Source organism: Mus musculus, chromosome 9, assembly GCF_000001635.26.
Source record: "Mus musculus strain C57BL/6J chromosome 9, GRCm38.p6 C57BL/6J".
Classification (NCBI taxonomy): Eukaryota; Metazoa; Chordata; class Mammalia; order Rodentia; family Muridae; genus Mus; species Mus musculus.
In genome coordinates, this window is record NC_000075.6 from 36,115,265 (window position 1) to 36,140,865 (window position 25,601).

The 25,601-nt window shown below is 38.6% G+C and overlaps 1 protein-coding gene and 1 long non-coding RNA gene across 3 annotated transcripts; both read right to left on the reverse strand.

Moving 5' to 3' along the window:
• Positions 1 to 4,099: 4,099 nt before the first annotated feature.
• Gm5916 (predicted gene 5916) lies at positions 4,100 to 13,581 on the reverse strand. Of its 2 annotated transcripts, XM_006510490.4 has the most exons (4): positions 13,360 to 13,581; positions 5,677 to 5,805; positions 5,418 to 5,526; positions 4,100 to 4,606 (listed from the first exon to the last, which is right to left on the reverse strand). In XM_006510490.4, the coding sequence occupies exons 1-4, from the start codon at positions 13,424 to 13,426 to the stop codon at positions 4,603 to 4,605; spliced, it is 309 nt and encodes a 102-aa protein (XP_006510553.1). In that variant the 5' UTR covers positions 13,427 to 13,581; the 3' UTR covers positions 4,100 to 4,602. The 2 variants fall into 2 exon arrangements, with proteins under 2 accessions (XP_006510553.1, NP_001161059.1); NM_001167587.1 differs by lacking the exon at positions 4,100 to 4,606 and having other exon boundaries at positions 4,670 to 5,526; positions 13,360 to 13,515.
• A 5,441-nt stretch (positions 13,582 to 19,022) lies between these two features.
• Positions 19,023 to 20,366, reverse strand: Gm3434 (predicted gene 3434). The gene is made up of 4 exons (NR_030729.1): positions 20,243 to 20,366; positions 19,698 to 19,767; positions 19,262 to 19,390; positions 19,023 to 19,115 (listed from the first exon to the last, which is right to left on the reverse strand). It is a non-coding gene; the product is annotated as a predicted gene 3434 (long non-coding RNA).
• Between the last annotated feature and the right edge of the window lie 5,235 nt (positions 20,367 to 25,601).

Consider the following 25,601-nt stretch of genomic DNA (forward strand, 5'->3'; position numbering starts at 1 on the left):
CATGAACACCCTCTCCATTTTTGACATAGCATACACTGTTCAGTGAAACCTGAAAATATAAAGACTGCTTAGAGGAAGCAGGTGCCACACTGACCATTCCCAGAGAAAGCATGTTATTTGACTTCTGAATAGCTTAGCTGGACCAATGTTTTTGCTAACAAATATGATTCAGTCACCAACATGTCCCAACACCACCAACAAAGCAGGGTTTGCTTTTCTTCCTACAGTCGACAAAGAGCCAACCTGCAGGTAATATGTTCCAGTTTCAAAGCAAAGAAGAAAGAGACACAGCTTTAGTAAGTTTTCAATTTCTCCTGCATTGATTCCTACAGCATGCTGTGTTAGTGCCAAACAGATGATAATTAGAGATGAATCAGAGAAAAGACCAGCCTCTAGTGAATTTATAATTCACTCAGGCAAGGACAAAATACAGTGTACATGAGACAGCCCCGAAGCAGATCCTAAGTAAGCTTCTTCCACATTGGCAACATAGCAAATCTCTTCTGTCACTTATTTCTGTTCTTATTCTGCTCTCACATTTCCTTGCTGTAGTTGGTGCTAATGGTAAAAACAACCTACTAGATAATCTTACTATCAACAGCACACGGTGGACCCTTGTTTCTCGTCTTCTCTCCATTTTACCAGCTAAACTTGCTTTGATAATGTGAGAGATCAAAACTAGACAAGGAAAATATTTAAGAGAAGACTTTTATTGAGCCTGAGTTGAAGCATGAGAGAGCAGTACAGGAGGGGGCAGTCTCCTAGATGTGGAAAAATTGTAGCCAGCAACCTATTAGTCTATACAGTAGTTTATGTGGAGATTGTCCCTGCTCTGAAGGAATGAGCATGTCAGTACCATTCAGAGTATAGTCAACACCAAAGTCAGGACTTCTGCTGGGAAACCTCAGGAGATTCTCCTTGTCTGGCTAGTGGGACTCCGTGGTATGCAGGGTTATTTGAAGTCCACTCTGCTTTGTAGGGCTATGAAGCCTGCCCAAGCACATCTTCAGTTGTGGTTATAATGATCATCTGTAGTGTATTTAGAAAATTCCAACCAACCATGCTTCCATGACATAGTCTCCCAGTAAAAGGGCTACTTGGCTCATAGTTTCCCTACTCATAGTTTCCACGTATAAATAGAAGAATCACCTAACTGCCTACTCCTGATAATTTAATAATGCACAGAAAGCATTAGATGATGTTAACAATAAAGAATTAGCAGAAGCTTAACATAGAACTTAATGGTACCTAGTATAATATTATTGATTGATATATCAAATAGACACTCAGGAATGGTGGGACATACTCTTAATCCCAGCATTTGGGAAATAGAGGCAAGCAGATCTCAGTGAGTTTGAGGCCAGTCTGGTCTTTAATGAGTATTCCATGACAGCAAGGACTGCTGAACAGAGAAACTGCCTCAAATACAAATGAACAAAAAACAAATAAACAAAATGAAACACACACACACACACACACACACACACACACACACACACACCCCAACACACACACACACAAGACAGCATCTGACAATGTAGCTATTATAGGCCTAAAACTCACTTTGTTGACCAGGTCAACCTCAAATTCATAGAGGTCTGCCTGCCAATAAAAATGTATTCAAAGTGTTCTAAAACTGTGGTTTGATTATTCTATTGGGTTCCAAATTTGTCAAATATTCTGTTATGGTCAAAATCTAGCACTGAATAAATTAGGACTAGCAGGGTCTCACATACCTCAACCTAAGAAATGCTATAGAGAATATTTTCATAAGCATTATATTAACAGGAAAACCCCTGAAACCATTTTTTTTCTAACAGGACCAAGTTTCCCACTCTTCACTCTTATTTGATATATTTGTCAATGACTCAGCCAAAGCAATAAGAAAGCAGTAAGAAAGAAATAGGAATATTAACGGGAAATAAAGCAATCAATGAATTCGTATTTGATGATGTCTTCAGAGAGACTCCAGCTGAAAACTCCCAGAACCCTTAGACACTTTCAAAAAATTAGTAAGATTTAAGCAATGCTGTGCAGAGAGACATGCCAAGTTTTGTACATGACAATCATGAGTTAACTTAGAAAACAATCTGGGGGAATGTCATATTTATAATGGTTTAAAATACATGAGTATTTTATAAACAAACCTTAGGAAAGGGAGACTACTATAGTGAAAATCTTACAGTACTGAAGAAAGAGAGTGAAAGACACTAGAAGTTGGAGAGGTCTCATGTGCAGAAAGGGAAGCAGTCATCAAAGACAGAAGAGCATAAAGGCTGAAAAGTCATCAACACGTAAAATAAACCATTGGGTAAGCATTAAGTATCAAAAATGATTCACTTGAATGGGCTAGCAAATTGAGCAGATACTTCTCAAAGATAAAAACTATAAGGTCCAAAAGATTTTGAAAAGTTGTCAAAATTTTTAGCCATTAGAGAAATTCAAAGTTAACCTGCTTTGAGATTCTGTTTCACCACAGCCAGAATGCCTGTCACCAGGAAAACAATGGAGAACAGAGTGTGCCCAGGATGTTGAGAAAATGAAACTTTTATCACCATAGGAATGTAGTCTTACACAACCACTATGAAAATCACCAAGGAGGTCCTTTACAAACTAGAAATAGAACCATCTTATGACTTAGTTATATTATTCTTTGGCATATTCTCCAAGAAATTTAAGTTACTACTCAGAGACACTGATATGTCCATGATTATCATTGTAGTATTTGTGTTCACAACATATCAGACATTGTACCAGCTTAGAAATATATCAAGAGATAAATGGATAAAGAAAATGTCATATTTATAAACACAGTGGAATTCATTCATCTTTAAAAATTAAATCATAATATTTTCAGTAAAATAAGTTAAAATGGGGGTCATTATCTTCACTGAAAAAATGAAGTCTTATAGTGTGATTCACAATTTAAGTGTGTGTGTGTGTGTGTTTGTGTGTGTGTGCACTCATGCAGTTATGTCTGTGTGTGTAATGAAGTAATAGAAACCATGAATGGAAATAAATAGATTATTTGTTTGAGGAATAATGTTATGTATGTAAAGTGAATGCAAAAGTGAAGACAGAATGACATCAATAGGTTGAGTCTGCTTAAACTTACTGGAAAAATTCAAATTATAGAAAAAGCTTAGTTGGAAAATACTATGTCAGATCCATACCCCAGTTGTAACATATTCTAAGACCCCTAAATAAATAATGCCTGTAAGGCATGATAGTTATTGAAACTTGAGTCTGTGGGTAGAGTTTTGTCTGAAGGTACAGTTCTACCAACTCTAACTCAGTTGGTAGACTGCTTGTCTAGCATACATAAATCTTTTGCCTTGATCCTTTTCATTGAACAAACCAGGTATGATGGGACATACCTCCAATCTTACCACAAACCTGTAATCTCATCCTGAGGTCCACAGATTCAGGTTTATCTTGGAGTTTTAGTCCACGTTGGTATATAAGTTAAAATCTCAAGCTAAATCCATTAATCAGCAAAAGAACAGAAGCCTATTTTTTTGAAAGGACATGGGAATGGGTCTTATCAGAGCTTGTTAACAGAGAAAATACAGGAGCAACCAGTTTAAAACTAGTGTTCCTATCCTCTCTGCCATGCTCAGTTCCCAGCACTATAAGTGGGGGAGGATGATCAAGATTAAACTCTGTGAGCATTGCTTTGTGCTTTTCATTGGTTGACCAGCATTATGAGGATCAGGTGTCTTTGCTGTGTATGCAGGAATGCAGGGTCATTGTTCACTCTTACAGATAACACTTGCCTCACACAGAAATTTAGCCAAGTGAGACCCTCTGTTCCCTTAGATAACAGTCAGAGAGATGTTGTAGTCTTTGCTCCCGCACATACTCCTTGACATTACCAGAGTTGTAAAAATATTCAGAAAGAGGTGTTTTAGGGATTAAACATTACATGTTATTAATTTCAAGGTTAAATTTTGTGAATTTTTCACACACTTCATCTGTTGACATACATTTCACCCTTCCTATTCCCATTCCCATTACCCTTTAAACTCGCAAGCCTTTATTCTCTCTCTCTCTCTCTCTCTCTCTCTCTCTCTCTCTCTCTCTCTCTCTCTCTCTCTCTCCTTCTCTCATTAGACACAGTTGCATGCAGCTCATTTTGTAGGGATGTAGGGTTGGAACCTTGAGATATTTCCTCTAGTTATTATGTAGATCTTGTTGAGGCAACGCTGCTGTAGAGAATTTTTGGGTACACCTTCCCTGTCACATAGAGAAGATAATACCTAGGAACAGATATTCTTGTCTTCAACCATTACCATCTTTTGGTTCCCTATTGATTCATGATTCCTGAGTTTAGGAGTAGGTGTTGCACTTTAGGTGGATCAGTGTAGGATGGGAGTCTCATGGTGTGCTGCTCTCTGCATTTTGGCCAGCTTCTCAGCAATGTGAATCACAAAACCTTCCCAGTTTGCCTTCACTAAACAACAAGACTCTGTGTGTTTGTTTCTCACCAAGGTGCTTCTTGCATCGCTTTTCATCTTGGTTCACATCCCAGACAAAGGAAGGGACACCAAGAGTTTGGATAATTGATGGAGACCCCAGTTGCAACACAGTACTGGTAAACTGTCACCTAGTGGAGAGAAGTTCAGTGTTCTCTGATTACCAAGGACACAAAACACATACACTCTCTTTAGCTACGTGCTTCTTATCTTTCCTCAAGTTGGGGTACAACCAGAGCTAGAAATTTATACTAGAACAGCCACATAGGTATTTGAGACCTTGATCACAAGTGAGGACGTTTGATCACCTACTTTTTTCTATTGAATATTGGCAAACAGATTCATGGCTCTTCTTGCTCTTGCTATGACTGATAGAACAGGGAAGATTTCCTGGTAGAGTGAATTTTATTAATATCTAAGGTATTCTAAATCAAATCATGCATTTGTGATATTTTCTCTGTGCCTCAAAAGGCAGTTGACACCCAATATGAATTCCTACAAAAGATTACATATGTATTTCATAATACATTTTTATGTATTATGTATTATCATATATTACTGATGAAAAATAGACATCATTTATCAAATTAGACCTTTCAAAGTTGAGCATCATCATAGAATGGTGAGCTTCTCTAGCCAAATGCAAAGAACAGTTCATAAACTTTGAATGCATGACCCTTCCTCTCTTTTTTGAATAGCCAGTAGGTTACAATTATATATGACTTTTATGTTTCATCTATTTCTTACATTTTTCTTTTTCTCAGCACAACTGATAGTTTGTGTGGACATTTACTTTATGTTAAACATACAGAGGGAATTGTTGAGAAATGCCAGGAAGAGGAAATGGAAAACTGGGACACAATGCCATTGCTGAATGAATTGGTAGTTAGTAAATATTCTTATTCACTACTTGGCCATGATATTTATTACAGAAATCTTCACCTTTGCAACAAAAGGTAGATATCTTCAAGGCTCCAAGATACATGGCTCCGAGATTCAGCCATACATGCCTTATCGCAGTCCAATTCGGTGTGATTGTGGACCCACTTGCCTAGAAGATAGAAATATTTATATTTAGTGTCCAAAATACCATGGTGTTCACAGTGAGGGGCCATTCTCCCCCAGTACCAACCCTGTTTCCCGAGGAGGAATATAGCTTCTTCTCGGTAAGAATGCATTCAGAATAGCTCAAACACCTTACCTGTTTGTGAGAATAGGAAGTAATTCCTGGTTCTGCATCCAGGCTTATATCTTGTAGTGCAGTTGTTTTTGCCTGCCGAACAATGTCCACTCTTAAAAGAGTTGCAGACCATGCACACTGTAGCTTGGACTAGGGAAAAAAATGTAAAGAGAGAGAAAATGACTATAGAGCCTAAGAATGCTAGAGGATTAAAGAATTCAGAGACACAGCATAGCCCAGAGGAATTTTCCTAACACAACCTCAGGTAATAATGTATTATACCAAATTGATTGGATTAATGACTTTTTTAAAAAGTAGCTAAGGGTTTGACATCTGTACAATTTTGATTGCATAGGAAATATAATTATTGGTATTCCTTTGTATACAATGCCTTTGTGCAATAAACTATAAAAGTATTTATGTAAGCAAATCTGACACCTAAAGTTCCCTTGTAAATACATGATGATGATGATGGTGATGATGATAAAAATAATATCACGCTACTAGCACAAAACATATATGCAGACAAATGGATTAGATAAAGGGCCCAGATATAAGGCAATATGATTACATGCACCTGATTTTTGACAACATGCCAAAAAGACCCAGTAGAGATATTATCTTTGGTAGATAATGCTGAAAAAAAACCCAGATACCTGTATGTAGAACAATGAACTAGATCACTATCTCTCACAATACACAGATATAAACTCCAAACTGAGCAAACCTCAATGCAAAACTCAGAAACTCCTAGTAGAAAAAGTAGAAAGTAAACTCCAAGAAATAGGCACAGGTAACAAGTTCTTGAGTAGGGCTCCAATCCCTAGGGCAATAAGGGCAATGCTTCACCAATGAGACCTAGGCAAAATGAAAAGATAGAGAATTATGGTGACAGGGAGAAAAATCCAAGATGGAGGGTAATCTCTTTCTCTAGCATCTGACCTGATTTTACTGTTGAGAAAGGCATAGATTTCAGACACCACTGGCACTGACTAATGCCCACAGATATAATATGTGTTTTAAAGAAGACACTTTTTCAAATACTATGAAGAAATTGTGCTCACTTAGTGCTAAATGTAGATTTCAAAATAAAAATTTCCTAAATCAAGGGTGTTAAGGACAATAATTAGGTTGTTCTTACTTAGGGTGATATGAACATATAACCAGGTCTTACTAGGCATATATATGCTTTTCCTCCCTGGAACTTAAGGGTACACTTCATAATTTCACTTCCATTTTTTTTTTCTGAGAAAAATTCTTTAACTTTATTATGCAGGTGGTTTCTTAGCACTACTAGAGACATAACTCCAGAGCTGCTTAAGCCCATATGTTCCTATGGTAAAATAACCTAACTGCATCTCTCCCTTGAGGAGCCTACACATGCTTAGCAGGCATAACTTTCTCATCCAAGGGAGAGGATAATGCTAATCACAGTGATGATTATTTACCCCCTTTTAATATTTTTAATAAATTCACATTTGCTTGAATTTTGGTTTGTCCTGAAATTAATTTCTTCTTTTAATTTCTTCCCCAGAGCATGAATTCTGGCTTTGGCCAGGTTGCAGTCTTTGAGGCATACTGTTAGGTTTGCACCTGTGTCCCAATCAGGATGGTAGGAAATCATGAAGTTGAATAGCTCCTAACACAGTAAAGGAAAGTGTCAGTTGAACAAAGAATGAAGAGGCAACCTATAGAGTTAAAATCTTTGCCAACTGTATATTGGACAGAGGGTTGTTATCTAAAATATAAAAGCAACAACCCTCAAGAAATTCATTAAGAAAACAAACATCCCAGTTCTTTTTAAATGACATTGAATAGAGAGCTCTCAATAGGAGAATACAAACAGATGATAAGCATTTTTTCCTAGCATGTCCAACATGCTAAGAAAACCAAGAAAATACAAATAAAAAACACATAATGATTTTATCTCACATAGTGCCCTTCCCCATTCCTCAAATGGAAGCAAATGACAAGATAAGTTGACATGGATTTGAGCAAAGGGCAACCCTTTTTCTTTCATAGACATGTGAACTGATACAGGTACAGGGAAAAGGACCATAAAGGTTTTTCTTTAAATGTAAAAACAGAAATAACATTTGGCATAATCTTATAACTCCTAGAATATACCCATCAAAACTATACCCATTATACAGTTACTGGCACATCCATGTTCACTGTTGCTCTGTTTACAATATCTAGGAAACAGAATCAGCCTAGCTGTCCACAAATTGGTGAGTGAATGACAATGTGATTTAGATACATCATGGATTGTGTTCATTTGCAAAGAAAATGAAATTCACACAAAACTAAAAAAAAAATTATAATGTGTTGCGCGCACTCAACAGGCCAGGAAGAACGACGCTGCTACAGGATCCTTCTGCACACGTTTATTCAGTCCTGTTTCTTCTTGTTTATATCTCTCTTGTTTTTATATCTCCCTTGTTTTTATATCTCCCTTGTTTTTATATCTCCCTTGTTTTTATATCTCCCTTGTTTATATATCGCCCTCGTTTTTATATCTCCCTTGTTTTTATATCTCCCCTGTTTTTATATCTCCCCTGTTTTTATATCTCCCTTGTTTTTATATCTCCCCCGAACCCTGGGCCTCTCACTCTTTTATACTCTCAGTTCCCATCCACGCACAGCAGGCCACGCCCCCTCATCAGTCACGCAGCTTCAGCTAATCAGGGCAGCAGGGGCAAATCTCCATCAAATTGGATTCACCAGTATCCTGGTACACCTGCGCAGCACTCAAGATGTTTGTGTCTTATATGAGGAAGTCAGGTGCAAGTCATATGACTTAGCTGCAGTCTCTGGCGCCTTTGGGACTGCCGCCACACCCGCTCCTAACATCTCCCCCTTTTTTCTTTTCTGGCAGAGAGAATGTCTATAGATAGCCCCTCGCAACCATGCCCCTTACCCGTCCTTGGGTGACAAACAGCATTGGTTTGATCCCTGTCTTAGGTTGGTGACATGCCCAGGGAGTCTTATCACTGACTACCTCTCTATCATGCCAAGCCACTCCTGGGGAGATTGTGTTTTGCTTGCGGCAGGTGCATCAAAAGGCCAGGATGTTAATTAACCTATGGCCAGATCTTAATTGCTGCAAGCAAGCCTCATGGGTGAAGGTAGAGGTCTGATCCCCAGTGTGCAAGCATAGGGGCCCTACACAAAACCATCCCTTAGGCTCATCACCCAGAGAGGTCTTGGCCAGCTCCCGTGTCGTTTTTCCTGGGGGAAGGGAACTAGGACACTGAACCTTCATGCAATCAGACATGCCTTCCACAGGATGCCAACAGCAAGCTATCCTCTGTGCAGTGCTTAGCCTCGCACCCCACGGCATAACGCAGCATAGTTTCTTTTAGAGCGGCAAACCGAATCTGAGGAGATTGTCCCGCCTCCACTGCAGCAAAAGCCTACGCTACCATGGCGAAAGTGCGGGCCGCACACTCTGCACCTAACACATGTGCCAAACACAAAACACACACACACTATAACAAGCATACATCCCAGGGCTCTCATCCCCGCTCATCTTCCCTGAAGCAAGGGATAGATGGCCAGCGGGGCTATCTCTTTAAGGGGAATTCAGGGATCAAAAAGGCATAGAAAAATTTGAACGTCATGTCGAGCTGGTATCGGCTTCTGGAATACCGAAAGGATCTCTCATCTCGGCTCCATCCTTTGTGCTTGTGGGACCATCCACCACATCCACAGGGGCAACTGGATCAGGAGCCTCATTCTTGTAGCGTCTCACCAATCTCTCCGGCACCCAAAGAGGTTCCGTCTGGTCCTGTGGAAACACACAAACAGACCCTCTCGCCCACGTCAACACCTGATCTGGTCGATCCCAGGGGGGATGGACACAATACCTCATGGTGATGAGACCATAACCTCAATCACCTGTGTGACCATCTGGGAAGTCAATACGAGAGTCAAGTTTTCACTGCTGAGGAGGCATAGGGAGGAGGCACAGAAGCTAATTCGCCTTCCTCCTCCGCCTCGGCTCTTTTATTTTGTCCTTTCTGTCCACCTGATAACACTGTGTCTCCTTTCTTTTTCCTTTTTCTTTTTAAGCCCTTCTCTTCCTCCGACATACTTTCTTGTTGCTCTGTAAGGATTTTCTGACCTGTCTTGACTGCCTCTACACACAGTTTCAAACAGTAACAGAGTCCATATATCAGAACAAACAAGACCAAAACTATCAGACCTACCCACAAAGGGTCAATGGGAGAAAAAAGCATAACTACACAGTGAGGATCTATTGATCACTACACTGAGGTTATCATAGTTCCTTAACTTGTCCCCAAACCAGGAACCTTAACTTGTCCCAAAGCCGGGAACCTTTAGTTACCTTGTACCTGCTTCCTGGCAACGTTATATTCGCCTCTATTTTATCGGAGGTCCTTCCCAAACTCCTGGGGTCCCAAGTTTCACTCACCATGAACTTACCCTGCCGGCAACCACTGACTGCTGAAAGTTCTGAACTCGGTGGGGGAGTCGGTTCCCCGTACGGGCCACCAATTGTTGCGCCTGCTCTCGACCAGCAAGAACGACGCGACCACCAGTCCTTCTAACAGCAGTTTATTCAGTCTTCATCTTTCTTCTTTCTCTTCATCAGTACCGTTCCCCAGCTGAAGAGTTCTGAATCCACGCCAGATCCTTCTCAACAGTCTGTTTTACAGGAACACTTCATTAACCACTCCTTCCCCGTGATGCAGTTCTGAATCCTCCCTGTAGTAGGGGGTCTTCGCTCATGCCTGAAGATGTTTCTTGTCCCGGGTTTCGGCACCACTTGTTGCGCGCACTCAACAGGCCAGGAAGAACGACGCTGCTACAGGATCCTTCTGCACACGTTTATTCAGTCCTGTTTCTTCTTGTTTATATCTCTCTTGTTTTTATATCTCCCTTGTTTTTATATCTCCCTTGTTTTTATATCTCCCTTGTTTTTATATCTCCCTTGTTTATATATCGCCCTCGTTTTTATATCTCCCTTGTTTTTATATCTCCCCTGTTTTTATATCTCCCCTGTTTTTATATCTCCCTTGTTTTTATATCTCCCCCGAACCCTGGGCCTCTCACTCTTTTATACTCTCAGTTCCCATCCACGCACAGCAGGCCACGCCCCCTCATCAGTCACGCAGCTTCAGCTAATCAGGGCAGCAGGGGCAAATCTCCATCAAATTGGATTCACCAGTATCCTGGTACACCTGCGCAGCACTCAAGATGTTTGTGTCTTATATGAGGAAGTCAGGTGCAAGTCATATGACTTAGCTGCAGTCTCTGGCGCCTTTGGGACTGCCGCCACACCCGCTCCTAACAATAATGATTGAAGTAACTCATTCCCAGAAAGAGAAACAGTACATGTTCTCACTCTTATGAATCCTAGCTTTGAATTTTCACATTTTTATTTTTGATCTAAGTATTTGTAAAGGTTGGTGAAAATAGAAAGGAACTACTGGGTGAGTGGCGTGGGTTCTTAGAGGGGAGATGGTAATAGCAGGTACACATGTGACATGGAGGTAGAGAAGGGAAATACTGAGGGTGGGAAGGTTTAAGCAGGGATTAGAGCAGAGGGATAGGGGCTTAAGTAAAACTCAACATGTATTGAGAAATCCTTATGAAAACCCACTACGTTGTAGACAAATGAAAAATATAATTTAAAGACAGAGTTTAAACACAATTCATGGGAGGATAATGCTTCCAGTGTAGTTCAGTTGTTAAAAAGAAAATCCTAGTGCCAGGTGTGGGATCTCTGAGCTATTGGTTGAGAAATCATAGGGAACCCCAAAACAATACAAGCCATTGATACCACTCTTGTTTGCCAATAAAACTGCATGGGAAGACCTTATTGCTGCTGATACAAGAGTCTTTAGGTGTGGGACCAAAAGTAATCACAGTAGAACTGGCATGAAAACTTACTTCATGCTGGCTAATGTTCATAGCACCAGAAATTCTCTATAGCATTCTGGAGGCTAAAGTTCATCAATTGAATTATCCATTGGTCAACTTTACATGCTAAAATACTGACAGGTCAGGCAAATATGCTCAATGTTGCAGTAGTGAAATAGTGCAATAAAGGTATGTAGGTAACCAACTGGTTTTGACTAGATCTAAAGACTGCTTCACTAGACATAATCCATGTCTAATACAAAGCTGGTCAAAATCCCATGTCTCAAAAGGTCATAGGTCTTAAGGGAGAACCTACTACTACTTTTAATTCTTCTTTTTCTAGAATGACACATCAAACTGCCTTCTAGAAGAAGGCAAAAGATTATGTATATGGCCAAAGATTAGTGTTTCCCTCAGAGAGAAGCTTCTCTGCAGTGGTTAGTGGTTAATGTAGAGACTCATAACTGATCTAAGTGCTAGGAATAAGTGATTATTGAATTCTCAGCCTTATATGGGATATCTATTTCATATCCCACCCCCAAATGTTCAGGAGTCATTGTAGAAGAGGAGGTAAAAAGAATGCAAGAGCTGGTGTTTGGGAAAGTACCATGAATGCCACCTCCTGAATATGATGTGTTCAGTGATCTCAAGAACTCACAGCAGCTGTGTTAACCAATGGAAAACCTGCATAATATCAAGCCAATTGACTTTCTATCATGGACTAGGGAAGGAATTATGAGGTCTCATTCCTCCCTGAGGAACTATTGTCAATTAATGTTCTACAATTCAGGAAGTCGGTTTTTGGGTTTCTTTTTTTTTTTTTTTTCAGCAGTGATTTAGCTACTGTTAAGTTGTCTATGCTACAGTAATAACCCCAGATCCATGCTTATGCAAAGAAACCTAATTCAACTCCATGGGTTATTTACAAAAAGGAGACTTGAAAGTAGGTGGAGGACTTGTTGTGACAAAATGCTTTAGAGGGTGTTAGAGTGCAATAAAATTAATGGAGAAGATATGGTAAAAGTAAAATACAATAAAAAAAAAACACTCATGGAAAAAGTGGGATGGTTTAACAGGTACCTGCTATCAAGCTTGATGACCTGAGTTCAATCCCTGGAACCCACTTGGAAAGGCAAGAGAATTGACTCTCAAAAATTGTCTTTTGGTCTCCACATGTATGGCATCACACACACACACACACACACACACACACACACACACACACACACACACACACGTTAAATAAATAAATAAATGTAATAAAAAATAAAATGCTTGAGGAATAGATATTGTCCTGGCACCACAGAAAGGAGGCACATTCACAGTCTTTCATAGCATAAACCCTCTCCCCCAAGGGGAATCTGATAATCAAATCCACCTGATCAAAACAGTGTACTTGATATGAAAAACTGGCTTAAGATAAACTTTTCAGTGACCTCCTCCTAACAGATAACTGTGGTTGAAAGCACCTACAAAGAAAACCATAAGCATCCATTAGCTGCTACTGGTTATTGAAGGAGATAGACTCAAAGCCATAGATTACAAGTACACTCAAACTCATTCTTTTCTATGGAGTGACTGATCCCACTCTGAGAACCTGGAGAGACTCAACTTCTTACTCTAGCAAGAACATTGTGGAACCAACACAAGATTCTCCATTTCTTTTGAGGCAGCTCTTCTTAGAATCCTGATCTTGACTGTTTTCAGATCCCACACAGTATTATCACAGCTGTTCTGGCCACCATGCCACATTTACTTTCAGACATCTCTAGTCCCTGTTTTCTCTTGTTTTGGCTTTGAAGGACTCATTATTACCTTGGATGAACACAAGAGCAAAAGACCCCAGCATCAGGAGAAAGAGTAGGAGCAGGATCTTGCCCATCTCAGTCTGGGCTATCAGAGGACACAGGAGAGCAGCTGGTAGCAAGTGCTCAGGACGGTCAGTGTAGATGAGAGCAGGTTACAGATTCTTCTTTGAGCTGCTCCCAGGATGTGGGCAGGAGCACCCTTACACACCTGCCTGTGGGTGTTTTGTGAGTAGCCAGACTTAGGGAAGTGTCCCACAGAACCACTCCTACAGAGCTTCAAAGGGTAAAGGGCAGAGGATTTCTCAGTATCCATCTCATATTCCTTCAAAGATGAAGCTAGGGTTGTTTATTTCCTAAGTGAGCTTCCTAAGGTTAAATGGAGAGCAGGATCACAGAGCTTTTATTTCTATCTAGTCTTGACAATGGTGATGGAAGCAGCAACAAGAGAACCTTGTTCATTGTGTTCTGTAATCACAATGTGTACTCACAGCCTTTATGCCTGCTTTGTAGTAGATCTCAGCATAGTAGAAACACAGTAAATGTCACCCAAACACTATATGTAAAAGGGACAAGTGGATTTTTGGATGAGTGGATTACAAAACAAATTTCTCCTCAGGTAAAGCTTTAGCCTCTAAATACCTAAATTAACTAAGTAGTATTTTCCCAATCACAGACTTAGCTTCTGAATCACACAGCTAAAATACTCAGAACTTACACAAGTTTCCTGAAAACCTGGCCATGTGTATGGCACACAGGGCATGCAATCCAAAATAGTCTCCTAATATTTAAAATTACATTTTTACTGATGTTCTCTAAGGTATCTTTAGTGATTTCATCCTGCTTAAAAATAACCACAGCACACACAATCCCCATGCCTGTGCATCTAGCTGTGGGAAGATGAAAGAGCACAGAGCAAGCTCAGTAGCTGAGCAGACAGGGGCTAGAGACTACCACATGTTTCAAGGACAGTCTTCTGCTCTATTACCTTGTCTATACACTAACCCTCTATGATAGAGGCCTTCAGAGCCTTACTCTGCATAGTTCAAGTACAGTTAACAGATCACCCAGCTAGTTCTTATCATGAGTAAGCAAAGATTAAAAGAAATGAATAAATGAAAAGCAGATGGATGGATGATTGGATGGTGGTTTGAGTGTAGAAAGCAATGACTGGAGACTGACCAGGTCCCAGATGTACTACACTCTGGGAGCTTGATGCACTTCATGCTTTACAAGCATGACTATTATACATGAGAATACCTAGCTTAGCTTTCCAACACTAAGATAGTGCCCAACACAGAGGAATTTAAGTTGCATGGGTGCTAGGCCACAAGATTTAATAATTCACTCAGCTTCAAATTGTTTTCCTGTGCTGTACCACTCTATCTGTATGTTCTCTGTATCTCTCTGATATTAACAGTGGAGTTCTATTAGTTCTTTAACTTCCTAACCCTTATTACCCCATTCTAACCATACTAGGAAAGAGATGAAGAAAGAGTAAATGAAGAAACCAGGTTTAATTAAACTAATACCTTTTCTTTTTTAAAAATATTTTTATTAGTTATTTTCCTCATTTACATTTCCAATGCTATCCCAAAAGTCCCCCATACCCTCCCCACCCACTCCACTACCCACACACTCCCACTTTTTGGTCCTGGCGTTCCCCTGTACTAGGGCATATAACATATGTATATATATATACCTTTTCTAATGAAGACATTTGTCCTTGTGGGGCATCAATTTTCTAATCCACTCTCAGTTTTACAAACTTAAGGTACTACTACCAGTTTTACATACTTAGTATGCTACTAACATTTAATACAACATGTGCTGTCAAGCTGGGATTCCATTCTGCCCTGATTGTACATAGGTTTTGAAACAAAGAAAAATGATCTAGGTAAACATCTTGATGGTATTTATAGCTGTTAAATTTGAAATTACTTTCTAAATCTATCACATGGATTTTAAAAAATAATACATTTATCTTTTTCAAGGATGCTGGTCATAAAGAAACCTCCACTTAGATATTTATGGGAAAATGCTCTACTAAGAAAAGCCTGTACCAGCCATCCCATGATGGAGACAAAAATTTCCATGTTTGAAGATCTTAATAGCTCCATTTGTGTGTTAAATTACTAAATCTCGGAGTTGCTTTCCAGACTAACCTAAAGGTAGCTAAGAATGAATTATCTAGAGTCAAGAGCTCCAGGGTACTGGTTAGTTCATAATGTTGTTGCACCTACAGGGTTGCAGATCTCTTTAGCTCCTTGGATACTTATATGTATCAAAAGATGGCCTAGTAGGCCATCACTGGAAAGAGAGGCCCATTGGACACGCAAACTTTATATGCCCCAGTACAGGGGAACGCCAGGGCCAAAAAGTAGGAATGGGTGGGTAGGGAAGTGGGGGAGGGTATGGGGGACTTTTGGGATAGCATTGGAAATGTAAATGAGGAAAATATGTAATAAAAATTATAAAAAAGAAAAAAAAGAATGAATTATCTAAATTCTTGCCTTTAGTCTAAACTTAATTACTAATAAAGGCTCCTTTTCCTCTTACAGAGTATTCCAGACTTTAGTGTATTGCATGGCTGGCCAACTCTGAGGTACTAACACACAATTTCCCCTGCAATACAGGAACTTTTTCCTCTGCTCATTGCATAGATAGTGGGTGTCCAGGGCCTACATAAGCTTCCAGGCCCACACTAACCATATCAGATCTTCTGCTAATGAGCCTTAGCTGAGACCTAACAAGGCTGAGTGTCCTAACCACAGGATTGAACTTTCTAGACACATTAAAGTTGGAAGCATCATTCTATCATTTTTCAAATCCTGAGATTACTAAGACGTTGAGAATCCACCATAAATGAATCAAGCCTATCTCATGATTTAAGTTAAATTCTTGAGACTATGAGAGAAAGTGTGTGTGTGTGTGTGTGTGTGTGTGTGTGTGTGTGTGTGTGTGTGTAAAATATCAGTGCTGGTGATAAACCACATGTTAAAAAATGTTATATCCATAATAAGTCACAACCCCAAATCAACAGTGGGTTTGCTTAATATTTAGTCACATTCAGAACCTCTCTGCCAAACCCAGCCAACAAACCTACTGTACATTTTCTTTTTACCTGTAACTTTTTGACTGTTCTTGTTTGAACCCAGAATTTTTCAGTTCACATGTGGGTTTATGGTATGGGTGAATGATGCATATTGTCAATTCTGAAACTTTGCAAATTCCTCAGATGACAGTAGTACAAGATTTGTGTCAAAAGATATAATATAGTCCAGCAGTATGTTTTCTCTTTATCTCTTTATTGTCACTACCTAGATTCCAGACACATTTCATAAAGAGTCAGGAAGGACCCACTCTGAAAACATTCTTACAGGCTTATTTGATAAAATTTGATATATTTGATAAAAAGAATCATCACAGCCATATCTGATTCACAAAGCAAAAGTCACTGTCATGGTATTTTCATCCGACTGCAAGACTAATAGGTGACTTGCTCTGTCAGTGTCTACATATCATTAAAAACCGAAGTCTATTACTCACTGAGGTCCTAAGGCATTAGGCTCAAAGAAGCCCAGATGCCTATGTGATTGCTGCTAGACACTATGGTTTGTAGAGTATTTAATAAATCATTGCTGACTAAATGTATTGTTTTGTGAATTGGACAAACAACAGGAACCTCAGTTACAATGCTGTACAGTATAATAAATCAGTGTTTCATTAAAATGTTTAGAAAGTTAAGTGAAACAGGATAAAATGTTTATTTTGTAGTTTGCAATTTATCTTGTCGTTTGCAGTTTATTTTGTTTTCTGTTCTGTGGAAAGGGTTAGGCACTCCAGCAGAGGATTTTAGTAAAGGTTTCTATATTTTTTTTCACATGTGCTATTAAATGCTAAACCTAAGATTACAGTTATGGTGCTGGATACATGCACCTGCCCCTAAACTATGTTATCCTATGAACTACGATGTGGGCCCTCAATAGATAACCAATGCATTGCTTGATCTTGGACTTCATATCTGTACAAATTGTAGAAGTATATTTCTATTGGTTTTGTTTTGTTTGGTTGGTTGTTTTGTCTTGTCTTTTTGAGATAGGGTTTCTCCTTGTATCTCTGGGTGTTATCAACTCTCTCTGTAGACAAGACTGGCCTCAAACTCACAGAGAGTCACTATCTCTGTCTCTTGAGTACTGGGATTAAAGGTGTGGTAACTGAAATCCATAACAGATTTTCACTAGTGTCTTGCCTGCTATTCTTTTTATCTCTCAGGGTCCCCATTTCTCTTCATTGTGCTTCCTCATCCTCTTCTTGGATATGACAACATTTTAGATTTCCTGTGTAGTATATTACTTGATAACTTTGAATGATAAGGAACTAGTACCCCAATGACTCATATAACCTTGATTGTTAGCCTGAAGTACTATTTATTGGCTATTATACCAGATTTAGGTTCAAGTCAATTTGCTAGGTTGATAGCACATTTTGTTGACCATCCTTGTTCCATTAACTCACTTATATTGCCCAAATTGCTGTATAAGGGCCAGGATTTACATTGATCATGTAGATATAGATTAATAAGGCAGTTTTCAAAATGATAAAAATCTTCTCATTAATACTGTCTGTATCACCATGTTCTATCCCTGATTATTTGTGTGTGGGTGTGTCACATATAAAGAGACCCACCTTCATTTAGGTGTAGTTTTATGTATATCTCCATTGATGTTATTATTATGTTGTTGTTATTGATATTTCAGCTTTACTGATTTAACAGCTTTAAAAATAAGTTCTGATGGTTTAGACTATTCTCCATAGTAGTCTTTGAAAGGCTTTTTTCACATGTTCTTGTTTGGAAGAGAAGAAAGTTATTTAAAATTATAAATTTGATATTCTAAAGTATAAGTCTAGATTTGTAGATTTTTTCACTTATCCAAAAAGAAATTCAACTCAATGAATGTCAAGCAAAATGAATTTATTTTTAACATTCTTTACAGAAACATAAAATTACACCTTCTTTAAAATTATTCATGAGAAATATATAATTGTATGCTGTTATGAAACATACTAATGATATTCTTCACATTTGAATTCCTACTTTTTGAAGAAACAAGAATGAATGATTCAGAACAATAGGTATTAACACACCAAAAAAAGCAGAGAACACTGTCTATTAGGAATATAAGATTTTTGTAATATTTGGCTCATTGAAATAATGTTTAAATTAGAAGCCTGGTAGCTCATCAGCCAGAGCAACTTAGAGATTGTGAGGGAGAGATAAATGCAAGACAAGCAAGATTGGTGATGATTTTCACATATAAATGAAGAAAGGCAGGAAATGAAGATGAATGGAGAATGTTTGGTATCTGATGTTGGGTAGGAAGGAGTCAGCATCCAAGACAGAGGAAAGAAGGATGCATAGAGGTTATATGAGTTGCTTCCTCTGGGAAGAGGGAAATCATTTGAAATGTAAATGAATAAAATGATTAATAAAACAAAAAGAAACAAAACAACAACAACAACAAACACTTGCTTCATCTTCAGCAGAGCATGTATGGAGGGGGATCCAGTAGGCACACCAGGGAAACTGAAGCAGATGAAGGAACTGGTAATAAATTAGCATATGCATTCACTTTCCTTTATATTTATTGCAGAAATCTTGACTTTTGCAACAAAAGGTTAAAATTTTCAGATGAAAATAACTCTCTTCTGAAGCCTTACATGATTTAGAACATTCTAGTATAGTATGGTTGTAGAGAAACCCACCTAGAAAAGAACATTGATATTTAGTGTAAGAAAATAATATTTGAAATTGAATGTATGATAGTCTTTGGTAGTCACACAAGCCTGCTCTTCCACAAGAAACACCACTTCCTTACAAGACTCCCTAGATGATTCCCTTTTAGCATTACCTCTTGGATGGAAATGATAGATATCTCCAGTTCTGCATGCACCACCTTCCTCCATGGTGCATTTACCCTCACCTTCTATACATTTGCCATTCACAAACATGTTGCAGGACATGCATATTATTGCTTGGGCTAGGAAAAAAAATAAATACGATGAGTGAATCTGTGACTGATTGAGTTAGGACAACATGGATAAGAACACTTTAGAAATGAAGCATCACAATAAGTAATTCTGATAACCTAGAGCTAAAATATCCTTATATTACTTTCATTGAAATTTAATACTATAAAAGTCATTGGTCCACAGATCTGAATTTCATTAATCATAAAAATGCTTTTGCACTTTTAAGAGGTAAAATTGTGGTATGTTAAATATTTCATATAAAATCTTCTTTTTACAAAGGAATAAATAGAGTTGGAGAGAAGTCTTGGTGCTTACCAGCAGGTACTGCTCCTGCAGAGAACTCGAGTTTGAGTCTCAGCACTCAGGTCAGGCAACTCACAACTGCCTGTGAATCCAAATTCAGAGGATCCAAATTCAAAGGATCCAACGTCTTCTGTATTCTCTAGGCACATGCTCTCATGTGCACAACTGCACATGCATGTGCGCACACACAATTCAAAACTTAATAAAAAATACTAAAAATTAAGCAACTAAAGAAAAATATGCTTTTTGTCTGTTGATATTAACAAGACTAGAGGGAAACATATAAGGCAATGTGACTCAGCAAATCAAATTTACATCTCACATTTAAACAGCTTTGAAAATTTAAATATTTACTCCTTAAAACCTATCTAAACTCTCATGTTATCTGTTCAGTTTGGTACTATTTGTTGGATATGAGCAAAAACCCTGACCTTGACCTCCCTCTGCTCCCAGCACACTACTATCCCAGCTATTCAGGCCACCATCCCAAGTTTACTCTCAGTCATCTTGAGCCCCTGACCTCACCCATATTTCAGCCTGTGAAGACTCATTCTTACCTTGGATCAACACAAGTACAAAAGCCCCCAGCAGCAGGAGGAGCAGGAGTTTGCTCATCTCAGTCTGGGCTGGCAGAAGACACAGCAGAGCAACTGGCATCAAGTACCTAGGGTGGGTCAGAATAGATGAGAGCAGGCTGCAGAGTCTTCTTTGAGCTGTGCCCGGGATGTGGGCAGGAGCTTCCTGACACACCTGGCCATGGGTGTTTTGTCAGTATCCAAGCTCAGGAAAGTATCTCATAGAACCAGCTTCCTCAGAGCTTCAAAGAGCACAGGATGTCCATGGATAGACTCATACTCCTTCATAGGCAAGTGTCACATCTCTTTTCTAATATTTCTAAAGTTGATCTCAGAAGGAGATCATTCTTTCTCTGCTCGGTAATGACGCCAGTAGTTATAACAACAGAGTCTTGTTATGTATGCTCTGTAGACCAAGATTTGCATCCATTGTGCCACGTCTCATGTGTTGTAGATTTTTGGTCTGCTAGAAATTCATTAAACATGTATCAAAAAACATCTAAATAGCACATATGCAACAGAGATAAAATGATGCATTCTTTTTTAAGGGATAATTTCACATTCTAATCAGCAGTTATTTAAATTCTGCCAAGTACAAATCCACACACAAGTAACCAAGCAGATTTACCTAGATACAGACTCTCAGTTTCTAGTCCACACTTGTTAGAAAGGTTCAGACAGAATTTCCTTGCACACTTCTTCATAGGCTTGTTCTAATGTGCAGTGAGAAAAAAAAGACAAACATTTTCCTAATTTTAAAAATTATACCCTTCTCCCAATATGTTCTATAAAAATGTCCTCAGATTTTTAATCATGTTTTATAAAAGTAAGCAAACATCTGCACGCACAAAATAATCTATTCAAGTGAGAAGAAAAGGGCAAGAAACTAGACTAGAGAGCCTGGGGCTAGTGAAAATGCTAGGAGGCAGTAGTCTTTTGCCCCTCCCCACTCTAGAAGACAAAGCCCTTTGAAAGGATCACCATGCACGGTGCATACTCAGTAAATAGAATGTGCACTCAAAATGTACTAATGACTCAACATAGAAGAATATGAGAAATTATGAAGGCAAGGTGGTCTGTGATAAGAGAGCAGCTATTGGAGGATGAGGACTGGCATCATTCATACTGTAAAGTCTGAGAACCTGATACATTCTATGCATAACCAAGTACAGCTTCCATACTGGAGAGCTTGCTTCCCATACTCCCAAGACAAAGATAGTACACAGCAAGCACTGGAGGAGCTAGACTTGCATGAATAATAGAAGACAATATTTCCACAATTTACCAGACACATCATTTCACAACACTGACACCCCACTCATTAGTTTATTCAATATACCTCTTCAAAAACAACTATGGAATTCTAGGTGTTCTTAAAGTCTTCAACCCTTGATACCTCATCATATCATTCTTAGTTATATTTATCATTGCTGTGATGAAACACCATGGCCAAAGCAACTTGGAAATGAAAAGGAGTATTTGCCTTATCCATCCAAATTACAGTCCATCACTGACGGAAGTGAGGACAGTAATTAAAACAGGACAAGAAGCTCTAGGAAAGAGCTAATGCAGAGGCCATGGAAAAGTGCTTCTTACAGGCGTGCTCCTTATGACCTTCTCAGCCTGACTTCTTTTAGAATCTAGGACCATTAGCCCAGAAATGGCCCTACCCACACTGGTTTGGCTCCTCTATCATTAATCACTAGTTAAGAAAATGTTGTATAATATTCACTTCAGGTAGATTTTATGATGATGTGTTTTTGATTGAGGATCTCTCTTCTTTAAGGACTCTAGATTGTGTCAAGTTGACATAAAACTAACCAATACAGTAACTGTGCTGCAAAACATGGTAAGGAAGGAACAGAAAATATAAACATGTAATCTATTCAAATTTTGGAACTAGCAGTAATTAAGTTTTTTCTGTAGCATTAACTTTGTGAAAATGCTCTCTTTTTTGTAAACTTCAAGGATATAACAAAAATAGCAACAGAAACAACAAACAACAACAATAATATAGAAATTGTGAATAGGTTAGGAGGAGCTCTTCTATTACTGGCATTTCTGGGACCTTAACTCTCCAAGGTCTAGAAGCTTGACTAGCTGATTCTTTACTGGCTAGGTCCCAGGTTCACATTTATTTACCTTTCTTATACCACCCAGACCCACCTGCTGCATCACCCACAGTGGTCTGAGCCATCAACATAATTTAGTAATCAAGAGAATGCACTACTGATGTGCTTACAGGCAAAAACTTATAGAGGCATTTTTTCTTTTCTTTTTTTTTCCAGGCAGGGTTTACTCTGTGAAGTTCTGACTGTCCTGGAACTCACTCTTTAGACCAGGCTGGTCTTGAACTGAGAAATCCATCTGCCTCTGCCTCCCTAGTTCTGGGATTAAAGGCGTGCACCACCACTACCCGGTATGATGGAATCATTTTTAAAATTGAAGTTCTCATCTCCCAGGATCCTCATGGTGACAATCATGATTAGACACCACAAAGATGTAGTGGTTATTAGTATGATAGATCCTGACAGGACTCAGGTGTTGGGTCACGAACTCATATAGTGACTGGAATTACAGCTTTGAGATCTAAGATTTTAAGAAAATTGGTCTTTATGGCTTGTTAGTGGCCCTGAGTTTCTTAAGGAATTAGATCTTGCAGTGTCCCAAATTTGTTTTATGCCTCTGTACCCCACTGTTTCTACTCAAGCTGCTTCCCAGAACTTTTTAGCTACCTTTTCAATATTGTTGATACTACCGCTGTCTCCTTCACAGCAAGTACCACTCCATGATGCTTCTACTAACCTTAGTTACCAGCTCAGTTCATTCTACTAATACTAACAAGACAAATTAGGGGCAGCAATGATCAAAAACCCATGGGTAGGGAACCTTACAGTTTGCTACATGAATCAGTCCTTACACTGCCTTCTAAGTATGCTTATTTATATCCATAGATTAATACTGCTGTAAAGCTTAGAGAAACTTTTTTTCAGTCAGCATCAATTAATGTAGAGATTCATAGCTGGTGAAAAATACTGAGAATATGTGACTATTGAGTGTTTACAGGGCATTTTTTGCCCTTGTATCTGTCCAAATCTTATCTAAGAATCAGAGATTACCATGAAAGAAGAGGTGGAAAGAATTTAAGGGCCAAATTATGAGGCTGTGCTAACTAACATTACATCATAGATGGAGTAAGGAGGGTCTCATGAGGCTCTACTCCTATTTGAGGTGCTACAGACAGTTAATGGTCACTGGAGGAGGTGAAGCCAGCTTGTGCCTACTACCACAGAGGGCTTTTTACACAGTCAAGGTCCCAAGATAAGTTGGGCCTTGGCTTGCCAGCCTACTCACAGGACCTCTGTCATGAGAATTATGGACAAGCTAATCTTGGTAAGAGTGTCTCCTCTCTGCTTCTTGGTTGATGAGTACTAAATAGGCAGTTGTCTATGAGTGGTGGTCAGAGATCTGCAGGTAATGAGTTACAGTCAAGGAGCTAATCTGGGTTAGGTAAAGATACTCTCATGTACTTCACTTCATAGAGATGTTTTTTGGTAGGATTAAGGATGTAGATCAGTTGTAGAAGATATAACTGGTATGCATAACCCCCCATGTTCAATCCCTGGACCTTTAAGAAATAAATATAGCACAAAGCAATAATTTGGTAGCCAGATCATTTTAATTGATGTTGATACTTCTAGGTTTGTGCGCTGAAAGATTCCCATACTAGGAATCCTCCTCTCCCATCCAGTAATATGTGATAGTTATGTGCAGTACAATAAATCTGAAAGTATAAATAAATTTAACTTTACATAGGTCCCCATGAATTTTAACTTTTTTATTGTCATTTTATATTTTTTTAAATTTTAATTTAATTTAATTTTTTATAAATTTCTTTTTTTTTATTTTTCTGTTTTGTTTTTGGTGTTCTGGGGGACTTGAACCCAGGACTTCAGACATGCTAGGCAAGAGCTCTACCACTGAACTACATCCCAGGCCTAATTTAATTTTTTTTTTACTTATTCTCTTCACATTCTGTTCACTAACTCCCTAGTCACCCCTTCCCACAAGCCTTCCCACCTCCCTAGTCCCCTTCATCTGTGAACAGATGGAGTATCCCCTGTGTATCCACCACCCTGGAAGTTCAAGTCTATATGAGGCTAGACACATCTTCTCCCACTGAAGCCAAACAAGGCAGCTTAGCTAGAAGAACATACCCATGCACAGGCAACAGCTTTTGGGATAGCCCCGGCTTCTGTTATTTACCCTTGATCCCCATTAGTTATCTTATTGCTCTGGCTAGAACTTCGGGAACTGTATTGAATAAATAGGGAGGAAGTGGGCATTCTGGTCTTGTCACTGATTTTAGTGGAACTGCTTTAATTTTCTCTCCATTTAGCTTGATGTTGGCTATTAGCTTGCTGTATATTGCTCCTATTATGTTTATGTATATACCCTGTTTCCCTGATCTCTCTAATACTTTTAACATGAAGTGGTTTTGGATTTTGCCAAAAGCCTTTTCAGTGTCTAATGAGATAATCATGTGTTATTTTGTACAGTTTGTTTATATGGTAGATGATGTTGATAGATTTTCATATATTGAACCATTGCTGTATCCCTGGGGTGAAGCCTACTTGACCATTTTGGATGTTTTTGATGTGTTCCAGTGACCAAGGTTCCCCCTTTTTTTATTGAGAAAAGATTTTATTCATGTAATATATTCTGATTACTATTTTCCCTCACTCTACTCTTCCCAGTTCCTGCCCTCTTCCCTCTCATATTGATCAACTGCCTTTATGTCTTTCATTAGAAAACAAACAAGCTTCTAGGGGATAGTAAATCTATATATGTATGTATGTGTACACACACACATGTATATATATATATATATATATATGTATATATATGTATATATATACATCAGTGTATATATATATATGTATATATATGTATACACACACCCACACCCACACACACACACACACACACACACACACACACACACACACACACACACATATATATATATACACCGAACATTGGAATAGTACAAAACCAAGAGGAAATAAGGAAAATATACCAAGAAAAGGTACAAGAAACAGGTATAGATTCAGAGACTCACTTATTTAGACATTCAGGAATCCCATAAAAACACTAAACTGAAAGTTACAATATAGGCACAGAAGACTTGTAGAGTAAAAAGAGATATAAACAAAAAACCAAACAAATAATATTAAAAAACCTCTGACATATTACAAGACAAACACCACCACCACTACCACTACTACCACAACTACCACCAACAAACACCTTCAAACAACCTGCAATGATATTGTTGAGT